At 41.0% G+C, this 14,370-nt stretch overlaps 1 protein-coding gene across 4 annotated transcripts in view; it reads left to right on the forward strand.

The window, feature by feature from the left end:
- The window catches only part of mid2 (midline 2), a 175,970-nt gene extending 164,684 nt beyond the window's left edge, over window positions 1-11,286 (forward strand). For all 4 annotated transcript variants that reach the window (XM_042493808.1, XM_042493809.1, XM_042493807.1 and 1 more), the window contains 2 exons: window positions 9,803-10,010; window positions 10,359-11,286. In XM_042493808.1, coding sequence (XP_042349742.1) covers window positions 9,803-10,010; window positions 10,359-10,782 — 632 coding nt within the window. In that variant the 3' untranslated portion in view covers window positions 10,783-11,286. The remainder of the gene's footprint in view (window positions 1-9,802; window positions 10,011-10,358) is intronic.
- Window positions 11,287-14,370: the final 3,084 nt, after the last annotated feature.

The raw sequence follows: 14,370 nt of genomic DNA on the forward strand, positions 1-14,370 counted from the left end.
CAAGGTCTGATAAATTTCAAGTGATGTGACTTGAGTCAGTGTAGTTTGGAGCTGAAAACTGCAGGACTACATGGTTGAATGTTTATAAAATTTAAGGATGTGGAGTTAGAAAGAAACAAGCTTACTAGACCTCTGTAGTCCGCTCCTTGTCTCTGCTTGAGGCGAGCAGCTCAAGGCTGCATTAGCCACCACTAACATAACACAACCTTATCTCTGACTGAACTGCCAGAGGCCAGAGGTTGAGTTGCAATGTGGGTAATATAGGCCTAGGTTTTGACAAGGAAGAGATGTTCATGGCACATCCAACTGGTAGGAGACCCCTGGGCAGACCCAGAACATGCTGGAGGGATTATATATCTTGTCTGGCCTGGGAACGCAGTCTTTCGCATTGTCGAAAGACAATGGATGGATGGATCGAAGAACTATGTGTAAAAACATTACATTTCTGGTTCTGCTGCACCAATTCTGATCCCTCTTTGTTTTTTTAATCCACCTTGAGTCTGAGAATGTTATCAGTGTTAAATCAATGGAGTTCTCTTTCAATGGCCTCACACCTCGGCTGCAGTCCTGTCTCGTGCAATTCAGTCAGTTTGATAGAGACAACATTTAAAATCATGTTGTGAAGTCTTAAAGCTTTCAAGGGCTTTTTGGGTCACTCCAATGAAACCACTCATCGAACTTGAGTGGTTCACAGCGAAACCGCGGCACTAATGCTGAAGTGTATACTGCAGAAGTATCACTGTGCTGTTAGATTCTCAAAGCTAACACATGAAGTAACCCACAGCTTGTTGAAAGACGTATGAATTAAGTATGATGAAGAAAATGGCAGTTAAGAAGAGAGTGTGTGTGTGTGTGTGTGTGTGCGTCTGTGTGTGACCTTTTATTGCTGTGACCACTCTTCTGCATTTACCTCAGTGCGAACTGTGACCAGGTTCTACACGACTGTCCTCTAAAGTGAAGCGAGAAACCTACAAAGAGATGGGGAGAGTATGAAAGTGGATGAAAAGTGACAGATTGAGAGTGAGAGAAGGAAAGTGTTGAACGAATAGAAGACACCGAATAGCTTTTTGCAGGGATGAGTGTCTGCAGACATGAGTGCCCTCAATCCACTGCTTTTTACCCATTAATACAGTCCATGCCTGAGCGATGCACATAGTAAAATAAAACTGTGCTAGTCCAGTTACAGTTTCTCGATTTAAAGTCAACAATCAGAGAGTAATATTATTAAAATACAGAATAAAAGTATGTTTTCTGTTAATAAGTCTCTGGTTTTGCACAGATTATTCTGTCTTTAACTTCAGATTTTCACCCCTTTTTTATTATTTACAATAAACAGATGCTTTCCTAGATTTGTTTTTATATGACAAACAAAAATAATGAAGCTTATCTAATTAATTCATATCCAGACATGCATCCAGTCATTTTAACATTAAAAAGTCAAAGCTGCATTGTTGACAACGTAATAATTATTATATTTATGTTTAAAGCAACATATTTTTAGGTTTTCATAAGCATGAAATTGAATTAAGGTTGCATCCGAGTTTGGTCACAACTTATTAGAGTGGCGGCTGACAGAACAAGAACGCATGTTAATCTAGATGGCTTTTATTAGACTGTGCCCTGTTTATGCTTTTTAATTGGCTGCCTGTCTCAGTAATTAATTCATACCAACAAGAGTTGCAGGAGGAGGGGGAAGCAGTTTCTTAATTGAGGAAGGAGGAAAGGGTTCATATTCAGACTGAGTAGCAGCTTATAGGCTGTTACAGTGGTCTTACAGTATTATCATGCAGGAGGTATCTGTGTTGTCTCCTCTCTGAGCTTAGTATTCCACAATGCAGGCTGGTGACCATCAGGTCCAGTCGGAGAGAGCAGGCTGTACTGTTCATAGTCTGATTTGATTGCGTGCGCAGGTGGGAGTCAGCTACAAGATGTGATTTTCTCAGCTATAAATTCAGCACATGTACCCAGGCAAAGAACAACTGTTTTTTGAGATGTTTTTATGTGTCTGTGAAGGCTGTTGATGTGGAAGATTTTTTTGGCTGCTGCATTCTCGTGCGCACTGGATTTCCACCAGGGTTTTTAAATGTCACTTTATAGAAAACCATTATTAATTTACCTGATTTTGTAAATACAAATACTGCATTTGAAAAGGAGCCAACTCTGGTTAAATCCTGCTTGGCTGAGGTACGATTGTGTGCTTCTACAATGACCAGCTGCACTGAGCTCCCAGCCTCCAGGTAGCACCTGTCCGGCAGCGTATAAAAGGCTCCACACATCAACATCCACTTTTGTCATTTAGTAGTACAAAGCTGCGGGATGGTGTGAGGTAGGAGTACCGACAACATAAATCCAGGCTTAAATATGTCTTTATTTAGCAGCGTCATTGTTTGCAAGTGGAGACCAGGCTTTATTTTGAGCAAGTGTATTAAACAAAAGCTAATCTGAATGGCCTCACAGTGCTGACAGCCAAACACTGGACTGTTGACTTTATAACGTTTGTCATTCTGTTGGTAAACTATTCTGGGCGTCTTTATTGTGTGTGCGAAGCAGGGAGTCGGCAAACACCCCAGAGTGTGTGCATGCAGTGTGTGAGTGCATGCTCACTTGTGTGTGTGTGTGTGTGTGTGTGTTTCTCAGATCCTGGTCCTTGTGTTGAGTAAGCGTTTAAAATCCAGGCTGAAAATATCACATGTCAAGGTGCCCCAGGGGTGTGTGTACCTCTTTACTTCCTGTTTAAGGGCCTGCAATATTATTTACCCAGCATGCATCTCTGATGACAGGCCTCAAGCTACCACACAGCCCCTAAAGTAAACAGTAGGAGGTGGAGAGGAGATGAGGGAAGAGGAGATGAGAGGAATGTTGGGAGTAGAAGAAGAGAAAGAGGTGAACGAGAGGAGAGAGGTGTCCCTGTGGAACAGTGGTATATGATGCATACTGTGTGATGACACTGTCTCTGGTTTGATTCAGGCAGGAGACCTTGGTTGCATGTCACTCCCTTTGCTCTTTTTCTGTATTTCCTGTCTATCTCTGCTGTGAACTGTCAAATGACAGTAAAAAATGCTGACAAAATATCTACCAAAAAAGCAGGAGAGGAGAAGCAGAGACAAACGGTTCTAAAATCATTTCTTGTCCAGGAAAGTAAGGTCCTGCTTTAAAGTGGATTAACATAAAAATGGGCAGAGAAGCACCTTTTTGGTATCAGAATCTTAATAATGTAAGCGCTTCCTATCCAACTCTATCAGCAAGAAGAACTGCAGTAAAATGGACCTCATCTCCCTCGCGCTGCTGAACATGCATGAATTATGACCACCTTAGTCAAGACTTTTTTTGTTTTCATTACTCTTTAGGCATGAGAAAAAAGGACTTCAGAATTTTCTCACATGAATATTTTTCAAAGAGTTTCCACTTGAATAAAAAGCATGTTTTTCAGTTTTCAACTGCAGAAATATGTATTATAACAAACCAGTGAATAAACTGATGTATTATGTGAAAACTATAAAGTTATATATCTTTTTATCCTGTATGAGACATTCAAAATAATAATATAGCAGCAAATCTCTATTTTGTTTGTTAGCATATAGTGGAGTAACGTCCAGAGCTGAGAATAAAATCGCGCTCCCTCTGTCTTTGCTAGAGTCCGAGCTTCTCTGTGGTTTTTGGTAAACCGGCCTGGCTGGGTTTGAATGTGTATGATCCACTGGCTAGCTCATCACCGCCACTTTGCATTGCACTCATGCAACAGTTTCCGCTGATATCAGGAACGTGTTGTCATGGAAGCATAGCGCATCCTCCGGTTCCCCCCAGTTAATACCATCAGCTCAATATGATTACAGATTGTTATATTCTCTAATATTGTTCAGTGCAATGTAGTTATGTTGAACCTTGCTCTTGACACAATACTGCAGAGCCTCTGAGCATGTTTGTCATTCTGTCAGCCATCTTGGTTGTGAAAAATTTGTGTTGCACTTACAACAGCTGGCTTGTGAGTGGACATTTATGGCATGAAGCACTTGGGTCCACTGTGGTGGCTAATGTGTAACTATAGCATCAAAAATCCATGCATAAACAAGAAAATGGCTCTTGAATAGCTGTCAACTATAGTGATCACCATGCATGAAATGTTTTTTTAGCTTCTTTATCCACAAATCCAATGAAAAGACTAAGAACAACAATGGATTTACCTTGCCTGACTAAAAGCACTTTGAATTGCTTTTGTGCATGAGATGTTTGCCGTTGCGTTTGCTTTTACTTAAATTACTGCACCATAGACCTCAGCTGTTGTCTGCAACCAAAAATAGTCCCCTACAAATACATTATTTACTCCTGTTTGAGTAACATAGCTTAAACTACAGAACCCAGCCCTTTTAGAAAATTACCGATCAGTTTTTTAAAAAAATAATACTACATATGCATGACTTGTTTTTGTAGAGTTACTTCTTCAAAAACCAATTGGCTTGAGGCTGAAGGCATCAGACAGGTGGCATTACTAAGAGACTGACTGGATAAGGCATGGCTGGCTCTGGTCTTTTTAAGTGCTTTTTTGACAATATCCTTTAATCTGGTCTATCTGTATTTTCCATATCATATTTCAGCTTTTAGGTATGGCTGCAATTGATGCAAAAGTGAATTCACCTTTTCATAGTGGACAGCAGAAAAAAGAGCTGAAATTTAACATTAAACAGCAATATATCGCGATGCTTTGTCACGTGGCTTCTGGGGCCTGACAACAAAGAGTATTGTGATGTGTTCACTAGCTCAAAGCATCGTTCTTCATTCACTGAGCAGGTGAAAATGCCAGCAGGTGGAGGGGGAAGATTGGGAGTGTGTTAAAATGCCAGTTGGCTGGGAGGTGTTTTTTTTGCTTATTTGTTCATTTTTTTTCTCTGAGACAGACTGAATTTGAGCTCTGAGCACAGCACCTCATCAAAGAAACCCTACTTTAACCCTTTCAGACCTGAACAAACTGGCCTGATTTCTTTGAAGAACATAAGAAAAAGGCATTAAGTAACTTAATAACAAATGGCCCAAAAAGTTAGCATTAAATAAGTAAAGGTAACAAGAAAATGTCCTGAAAATTAGCACACAAAAAAGTAAATACAAAGATAAAATACAATAAAATAAAACAAAAACATGAGAATGACCTGAAAAATCTAAATTAAAATAATTGAATAATTATACAATTTTAATAATTGTAATAATTGTTTTCTGGACTGTTTTTGCATATTTTCTGGTAATTCTCTAGTAACTATCCCTTCATGTACAGCTAGTTTTTCTTGTCACATTTTACTAATATTTTACTTTTTTTTTTTTTTTTTTTTTTTTTTTTTGCATTTTGCAGGACATTTCTTGCCAAGTTGCAAATTGCTTTTTTTTCCATATTTTCAAATGAAATCACACCAATTTGCTCAGAAATCACAGATCTTATATATTTGTGAACACAGCACAAGAAAACATATATCAGTCCGGGTTTTACAGGGTTAATCAATGATGCTCTAATGCCCCTTTTTAATACAGTGACAGCATGTGCATTGATACAGCTGCTAAGAACCCTTGTATCATTAGCTGAGTTTTAATGAATGATTACATTTTACACACACAGCAGATAGCACTGACGCTGACTCTCCCTCACAAGCCTTACTCTAACGAACCATCACAGAAACTTTCCTCCAAAAACGTCTCCTTAATCACAATGAAACTCTAAGCAGACCCAGCAGCCTCACTGAATTTTTCTAGCACTGGTCTCTGAAGACTTCGCTGGGTTCATTAAAGGGTGAAGTTGGAGAAGATCAGTGACTACTGTTTGTCTTTGCTCTCTACACCACAAAGACGATTTCTGTTTTTGTGGAAGCTGAGTACGAAGAGAACATTTGCCCAGTAAGAGGTGAAACGATAAAATGTGATGCCAGGAATCCATGCGATGCACCTCATACGTCTGCTGTGCCCAAGCCATGTTATATGAATGATGCATTTAAATCTCACCGGTGTAAATCTTAGTTTTAGGGTTGGATTACATACCACATTACATGAGGATCGGTCAATTAGAAGCCAAGTGGCATGCAGCCAAGCATTTTAATGACGTGGAATGATTTGCAAGTTTGACAGAGATGTAGAAACCGGTGGAAAGATATAAGGTTGTATTGGAGCTCTAGAGAGCTCTCTGAGTCCCTGGTGCGACTGTTTCTACTGCAGTAATTGTTTAGTTATGCAGTAAAATGGATCCTTTTTTTTCTATCTCCCTCATTACAAAGGCAGCTCAATCTATCCCTCAGCAAAAAAAAAAAAAGTGAGCCGTGGAAAAAAAAGAGAAGCGTGAGTGAAATTGACTGAATTGAAATAAAGTCGATTACCCAGATGGTATCCCACTGCTAGTATTCCAACAAGGACCCGGCGAAATGAAGTCGGAATGAAATTGCTTTTTATAAATGCTCCCCCAACAGTAGCCCCTTTTATTTCTCTCCTCCTTTTTTTTTTTTGGCTTTCTTTTTTTTGTGCTTTACAAGTTTCCATTAAAGACTTCCCAGTTCGTAACAATGCACAGCTTCAAGGCAGTCAAACAGAGAGCACTTATCACCTCTGCAGACAGTTGAAAACATCTCTAATTGCTACTGTATTACAGAGTGGGAGCAGACTAATCACAGCGCGCTGCTAAGAAACCCAGGCTGTGGGACATAGTATCTGTGCCATTATCTTGTCCTGTCTTTCTATTCTGTACTATACAATCTGACAGCACGCAGTGTGTGTGACAAGATGATACTGTTTAGAAACAAACAGTGTCATCTCTGTTTTTTTGATTAATGCGTGTGCTGTCTCTTCGTGCAGCTGATGTAAAATGATTCAGAACTCTCTTAGACATATACAACTACTTTCTCATTATGACGTGGTCGTCTTGCTGATTTATTGCAGCACACTGTGGTTCTGTGCACCTTTAGGCCGACAGTGCAGCACTCCAGAAGAAATCAAATTTGGCATGTTCTCTGAGTGCTGTTAGCAAATACGTCTATACTCGCTGTGACTTTAGGTCTATTCATGGCGACTGCAACACGAATGATATTCAGTGGTGGGAGAAGTAATCAGTGCAGAGAGTACTTAAAGCCTGCATTCAAACTTAAGTAAAAGTACAGAAGAATTGGGGGGAGGGCCTTTTCGCCTTTTTTTTTTTTTTTTCTCTTTCTTTTCTCTCTTTTCTCATATGTTTGTTCTGTGTTCTTTCTCATCATAAAAAGCAATAAACATATAAATAAAAAAAAAAAAGTACAGAAGAATTAGCATCAAAGTGTTAAAATGTTTTTCAGAAGAAGGGCAAAGACCTGCATATTTTGGACATGTAAAACGTAGACCGTGGTGCATTAAAGGTTGTGTGATAATGGGAGCAGTTCACTTTGTCAGCCTGCCAAAACTACAGCAATTAAAAGCACAAGAGTGTTTTTAGTGTTGCACCTGCTATTTTGCTTGTGCAAACCTCCAAATTAAGTTTTATTTGAGGTATCCTATCAGCCATGTTTACATACACACTTACGAAGAATTTACCATTTAAACCCAAGCTTATGATCTCTCCATTTACAAGAATCCTGCTGGCGTTGGCTCAAAACATTTCCACTCAGCCACTTACTGTATGTCTGCTTGTGTGTAGGCCGGACTTGCTGCTCTGTGTGTATGTCTGCTTGTCCTCTACCATCACGTGTGTCTCCCCTTCCCCAACCTCGGGCCCAGCCCGGGCTCTCAGGAGTCATCCCCTGGAAAGGCATGACAGAGCCCCAGTGTTTGGAAATGGCTGCGCTGGCAGCGATAAGCAGTTCAAAGAAGAGAGCGCATTAATGTAATTGGCTGCCAGCAGCACATTGGCCGCGTCGTCTCATATCCACACGCGGTAACACACACTCACCACGCGGATTATTGGAGGGGAGTGTGTGAGAGAGGAGAGAGGATAGAGAGGATGAGAATGAGAGAATGGGTGAAGAGAGATGAAGGGAAGGACAGATAGAGGGAGGGGAGGAGGAGTCAGGGTCCTCATTGTGTCGCTCATTAAGCCATTGGAGGCTCAGGGAGGCAGAGAGATGAGATGAGAGGTGTCAGAGTTAAATGTCAGGTCTGGAAGGGACATGGCTGACCTCCATGAAGCCTACACACACACACACATTACAGACATAGAGCGGTAGAGAGGGGACCCTCTGCCCAATCTTCAGCCTCATATTATCCCCTCAACTTCTCCTCCTCGTTTCCTAACTCCTCTCTCGCTCTCTGCCACTCACCTACTTTTACCCTCTCAATTTTCCACCCATTACTCCCAAATTACTGGTGTCATTGCAAATTGAATTGTTGCAACTGGATAGCAGCATTTCCACTGAAAAGCCCAGGCCGCTACCTACTGCAGTGGAAGTGAAGGCTATTTCCTTCAGCTAATTTCCAAGTCTGTGTGATGGCAGGCATAGAGGAGAATGCCGGGTGGCTTCCTCCACTGTTATGAAATGTTTTCACCAAAGGCAGCGAGACGCTTTGAAGTTTAGACTCTCGCCCTTGTATTTCAAACATTCTCCTCTTCTGTCTCTCTCTGTGAGTTCTCTGCGAGCGCTTCTCACCCCACTTTCTATTTATTTTCGTCTTTTGCTGCCGCTCCGAGTTAAAATCCTGCTCTAATTTTTATTCTTACTCTCAGCTCTTTCACTTTATGATCTTGTGTTATCTTCTGCTTTTTTTCCCACTTGACAATAATGAGTGATCATGAACGCCAAACATGTTTGGAAAGAAAATTGGGAATTGTAAAAAAAAATGTTAGATTTCACATTGTTTTTTGATAAATGAAGAAAAGAAGCCCAGGAAGCTGACAAATATTTCTGTTCAAGATAATATACAGGGCAACTTAAATCTTAGACAAAGAGTTGTACTCGGGTGTATATAAGGAGAAAAGCAAATGTGACAATATGATCAAAATACTGAAACCACATGTGATCTACAGTAATTACATTTAACGGATATTCTGTAGATTTTCAACCATCTTAACACTAATAATCAGGAGCAGTTATTGGTTTAATGCAGCACAGTGTATTGTGGTAGTTGAAGGTTTTCGACCTCTTGGGCAAAAGTAAATGCCAAAGCCCTTTTCCTCTGTTTTCTTAGGTCATTTCAAAACTACCGACATCGATCTACTGCATAGATAGTGTCGTTTTGCGAAAAGGCCATCCTTCCAGCAGTAAAATACTTCTTTAAAGAGTTACTTAGCCAGTAAAACTAAGCACTGCTAGTCAAATATAAATCAAGATAATGGTACTTCATTGCCTTTTTCTCAACTCAACTGTTTTCAGAAACATGTCTTAGCTTACAATTAAACTGTAAAACTAAAGCAATTGTCAGCAGCCAGCTGCCATTATGTCAAACAGATGGGTTCACATTACATCACCCAAAAGCAGGAGTGTTTATTGGTCCTGAGCGGCACAGTGCATTCTTGCAGTTGTAGGTTTTCTACCTCTTGAGCAAATGTCACTGCCCTTTCTGTCCATTTTCTCTGGTCCTAAAGCACTTATTTCAAAAGTATTTGCATCTTTCTACTGCATAGACAGCGTAGTTTTGTGAAATGACCATCTTACAAGCAGTGAAATACTTCTGTAAGGGAATGCAGAGAATTTTATCAGTCTTACTGTTCTGTAAGGAGGACACTTTTAGATAGAGGTGCAGTTTTGCCAAAAACGATGATAATGATGTCAGAGATAATGATGATTATGTGATCATTATCATTATCATTAGTAACATTAACTGCTAACACATAGTAATAGACCACTTTAAAGCAAAACATTCTGCCTCTTCGTAGGTCAACCCTTCAAGTTAGACCCAAAGACGGCCCACAAGAAGCTGCGTCTGTCCAACGACTGTCTTACCATGGAGAAGGACGAGAGCTCGCTGAAGAAGAGCCACACCCCGGAGCGCTTCAGCGGCACGGGCTCCTACGGCGCGGCTGGTAATGTCTTCATTGACAGCGGGTGCCACTACTGGGAGGTGCTGCTGGGAGCGTCCACATGGTAAGAATCACACATGCACAAGAGTGCATTATATAAGCCTGCAAGGAGGCTCGATAAACCAAAATATCTTTCTTTAGGGAGTTTAAATCTAGGCTGTTATGCAAACCCACACACACACACACACACAACAGACACGCTCTCACCCCACACAGTGTATACTCTTATCCTATTTATATTCTTTTCACTAATTGGCTCTGAAGTAGACCTCTTCATGCAGGAAAGACCCAAAGGGCCCATGCCTGTCTTGTGTGTCCTCAGCATGAGGTAGCTTGACTGTGCAAGTAAAGTCATTAAGGAGGACACTACTTTGAGATCACTAATGCATTCCAAAATGTTCCTTCCCTGCAGGTATGCCATCGGCGTGGCTTACAAATCAGCCCCGAAAAATGAATGGAGCGGCAAGAACTCGTCCTCATGGGTGTTCTCTCGCTGCAACAACAACTTTATGGTGCGCCACGACGGCAAGGAGATGTTGGTGGAAGCGAGCCTGCAGCTGAGGCGGCTGGGTGTCCTGCTGGACTACGACAACAATTCACTGTCCTTCTATGACGCCATGAACTCCCAGCACATCCACACCTTTGAAATCTCCTTCCTCCTGCCCGTTGTACCCACTTTCATGATCTGGAACAAGTCAGTCATGATACTCTCAGGGCTTCCCGTCCCCGACTTTGTCGATGGTCTGGCGTCAGATCTTCAAGAGCAGCAGCAGCAGCAGATGGGCTTGTGCCGGCAAGAGTCGCCATATTTGACCGGGATGAAATCCTGCCACTGAGAAAAGCCGACCAACGGCCTGGCGGAGTCCACTCAGGCCCGGTGACTGAAAGGTTGATTGGAAGCTGAAGGACACTGACAGTGTGACTGAGTTCTGCTCTGTCCTCCGAGTTAAGAGTGGGTCAGTTACTTTCTTATGGATTTAGAAAGTGTTGGAGATATGCACACCAGTCTGGAAAAATGTCTGTCATGTTAGCGAGCCAATGCTTTGCAAATCCATCAGCGAATGGGAACAAGGTCTGCAAATGTCAGTAGACCTAAAATTCATCTGATGCCCTAGAGTCACTGAGGACAGGGCTGGACATCTGGTTTTATGACCATTTCAGGTCTTCCTTTTTGATTTATCTTCCTCCTGAATTGACCCTAGGCAGACGACCAAGGAGGGAATGTTCTCATCAGCCATTCAGAGTTTGAAGTTACAACATGTGAACAGTGAGGTTAAAAATGTCTCACCTGCAGTCATTAAAAAATACAGCAACATGCAGGAAAAAAAAGTGAAGAATCCTCTGATTAGACATTTTAACATTTTTTAATTTTTTCAATTGACCTAAATTTTACAAAATTTTATTTAATTTTACATGAATTTGCAGATAAAGAAAAATGTTTGACTTTGTGGAAAACACACGTAAGGTGTGATCAGAAGATGGATACCACTCTCATGTTTGTGCACTAAATATGATGCTAAAGTAGGCAGCCAGGTTAGCTTAGCGTAGCATGAAGACTTACTATAAAAAAACACATTATTGATTTTACATCTCTTTGTTTTGTTAATTGGTTTATTTGAAATGCAATATAACGTGTATTTGTGTGCTTTTAATGTGCTGCAAGCTGGATATCTTGAGCCAGGCTTGATGTTTCACCTTGCTTCCAGTCTTTGTTCGAAGCTAAGCTAATGACGTGCTGGTTCTAGTTTTATCATTTGCGTACAGGCATGAGAGAGGCTCCTTTCTTCAAAATCTAACTCTCAGCAAGAAAGCCGATAAACATATGCAGGGATGTGGTGCTACCGCAGCACACAGAGACAACGCTCTGCAACTTTTATTCTCAAAGTGAAGAAATAGAATATTTGTAGTTTGCAAAATCCAGTTGATATTCACATATATTTTTAAGCAATTGAGCATCCAGTCATCAGGAGAGCATATGTGAGAGTAAATGGCGGTTGTCTGTAATCGCCATTCAAAAAGGGAAATTGGAAGACTGTCTTGACGGCAGTCAGCACATTAACAACCCAGTCCAATGTTAAAAGAACAAAGTGTATTTGCTGTATTCCAGCAAACAATAACACAAACCATCAGGAAACGTTTCTGCTAAAGAGCTCGATGGCCAAAGAAAAATGCACCTTATATAACAAGTTTATTTGAACATCAGTCCCTTTTGACTTTAGCATTTGATTACTTGCCTCACTTCCATTTCTGTTCAAATGTGCTGAGCTGAACTGCCAATTACAGCAATTTCATTCACAAAGGGCTTCACCGTCTCTGATGCCAGTTCAACATGCTGTGTAGGCTGAAAAAAAAGTCAAAAGAGCGACGTGGGTCAATGGTGCGGGACACACCGCAGCGACAAGGGCACTTTGATGTTTATCAATGTTGGGCTCACCATCGGCCCAACATTGACTAATGGCTGACCATCAGCTTGGCGTGTCAGGGCCCAAACACTGCTTTTGTTTGGCTGACTGTCCCATGATATTCTCAACATGATAAACCTTCTCGTGAAATCCGTCTCGCATTTGATCATGTGGTTTGTTAAAATTGACTTATTTGTATAAACTTGCCACTGTAGTAACAGTTGATACAGAACCCTTTAAAGATTTCCATCTAACAATTGGTGCATGCCCTTACCTGAGCAAATACGGTTCATCTCTTAGGGTTTGTTCCCAAAACATGTATTCCTGTAAATTTGGACTCGTCTTCTTTGATTTCACATTGTTGTGTGAGGTGAACGCTGCCATTTTGCTGCCACATATTGATGCAAGCTGTGGACATTTAGTGCTTCCTCACATCACTGTTCATGTGTTGTAGCCTCGGTAGCTTTAAGCTGTGGTTGTCCAAGTCCTCCCCTTGATCTTCCCCCTAGATTTGACGCAGCAGTCCTGTTTGTATCAGCGGGTTTAAGCTTCCAGGTGTTAGAGGCGTAACGTTGCTCCCAGATATTAAAAAGATCACAGGGAGCAGATTTGCATCATGTGACTACTCGACTTGTACAATAAGAGGTTTATTGAATATTAGAGGAAAAAGGTGTTATTTATGGCAACAAAGATGGTTTACTTTTATTATTAATCTCAACATATTCATAATGCACTTTTTGATTAACACTATTTCCCCTCTATGAGTATTAGATGGAGCTGAGTGGCAGGGATGAAACAGGGAGGGAAAGTGACAACTGGCAATACTGCTGGTTGCGTTCATTCCTCTGAAAAACCTGAATCACCTTATTTTCCTACTCATATTTAGAAAATGATTTAAGGTTAGTGGATATGAACCATAATAAAGTCTGTTGCAATAAAACACAGCTAAAAGCTGGTGTAATAAAACAGAAGCCCCTGCTGTAAAGTTTTTCACTGTGATTTGAACACAAGCAGTGACTTTCCCTCCCCGTGGCTCTTTTCGATAGCATATAGTAACTTTATCTTGTTTAGAAAAGGGATATGATTATGATGTTTATGCGATTTTTATCATGATGAGATGATGATGATGATGATGATAGAATATTAGCTGTTTAAAAAAAAAAAAGAAACTTCACTCTGTTGTCGACTATTCAGGGAAGGAGGGGGTTAACACTTTAACTTGCTGTCTGTCGCAATGTCATGGCATGATTGTGTTTTCCTCTGTGATTTGTTAACGCACACACATGCACATACACACACAAACCAACACGTCATGTTTCGTTTAGGTCGGCCTTGTCGTGATAAATGCATGAAACATTGTAGGATCCCACACCGGTTCACTAAGTAGCTCTTTCGAGTTCACTCACTCTTGATTTCCATCAGATCCTGGCTTACCTGCACATTCGCTTCCAACAGACTTAACCACTTTTTGTCACCCGTCACTATTCAGATCACAGCTGAAGCTTGATGAATTATTTTGCTTTTTATTTGGATTTGAAGACCTATTGTGGGCGACAGTTTCTCTTTGGGTTGATATTCAGGTAGCGGCTCTGATTCAGACAATCAAATATGTATCATAGTTTATGCAGATTGAAGAGATTGTGTTGCAGGACACCGTCAGGAGGGATTGTGACAAAGTGACATTTGAGGTTGTGTTGAAAAGAAGCAGATGTTTTACATACTGTCTATTTAGATTTTACACCTCATGGCCATTTCAGCCCGTTCTCACTTCAAACTCATCAAATACCGATGCTTTGTCAGTGACGTCAGCTCCAGACACAGACGCAAAGACGGACCTTTCGTGGCCGTATGATGCGCACCAAGAGTGGCAGTTTGTAACGCTGCCAGCAACTACTGTAATATAAAGCGGAAAAACCCCATAGGGTGGCTGGGAAGGGAATGAGATGAGTCCAACAAATGCTGTTTCGCTTCTCACCTGAATGTTAAGCCAAACCATGATGTATTTTTTTGCCTCTCTTCTTG

This window comes from Plectropomus leopardus, chromosome 9 (genome assembly GCF_008729295.1).
Source record: "Plectropomus leopardus isolate mb chromosome 9, YSFRI_Pleo_2.0, whole genome shotgun sequence".
Classification (NCBI taxonomy): Eukaryota; Metazoa; Chordata; class Actinopteri; order Perciformes; family Serranidae; genus Plectropomus; species Plectropomus leopardus.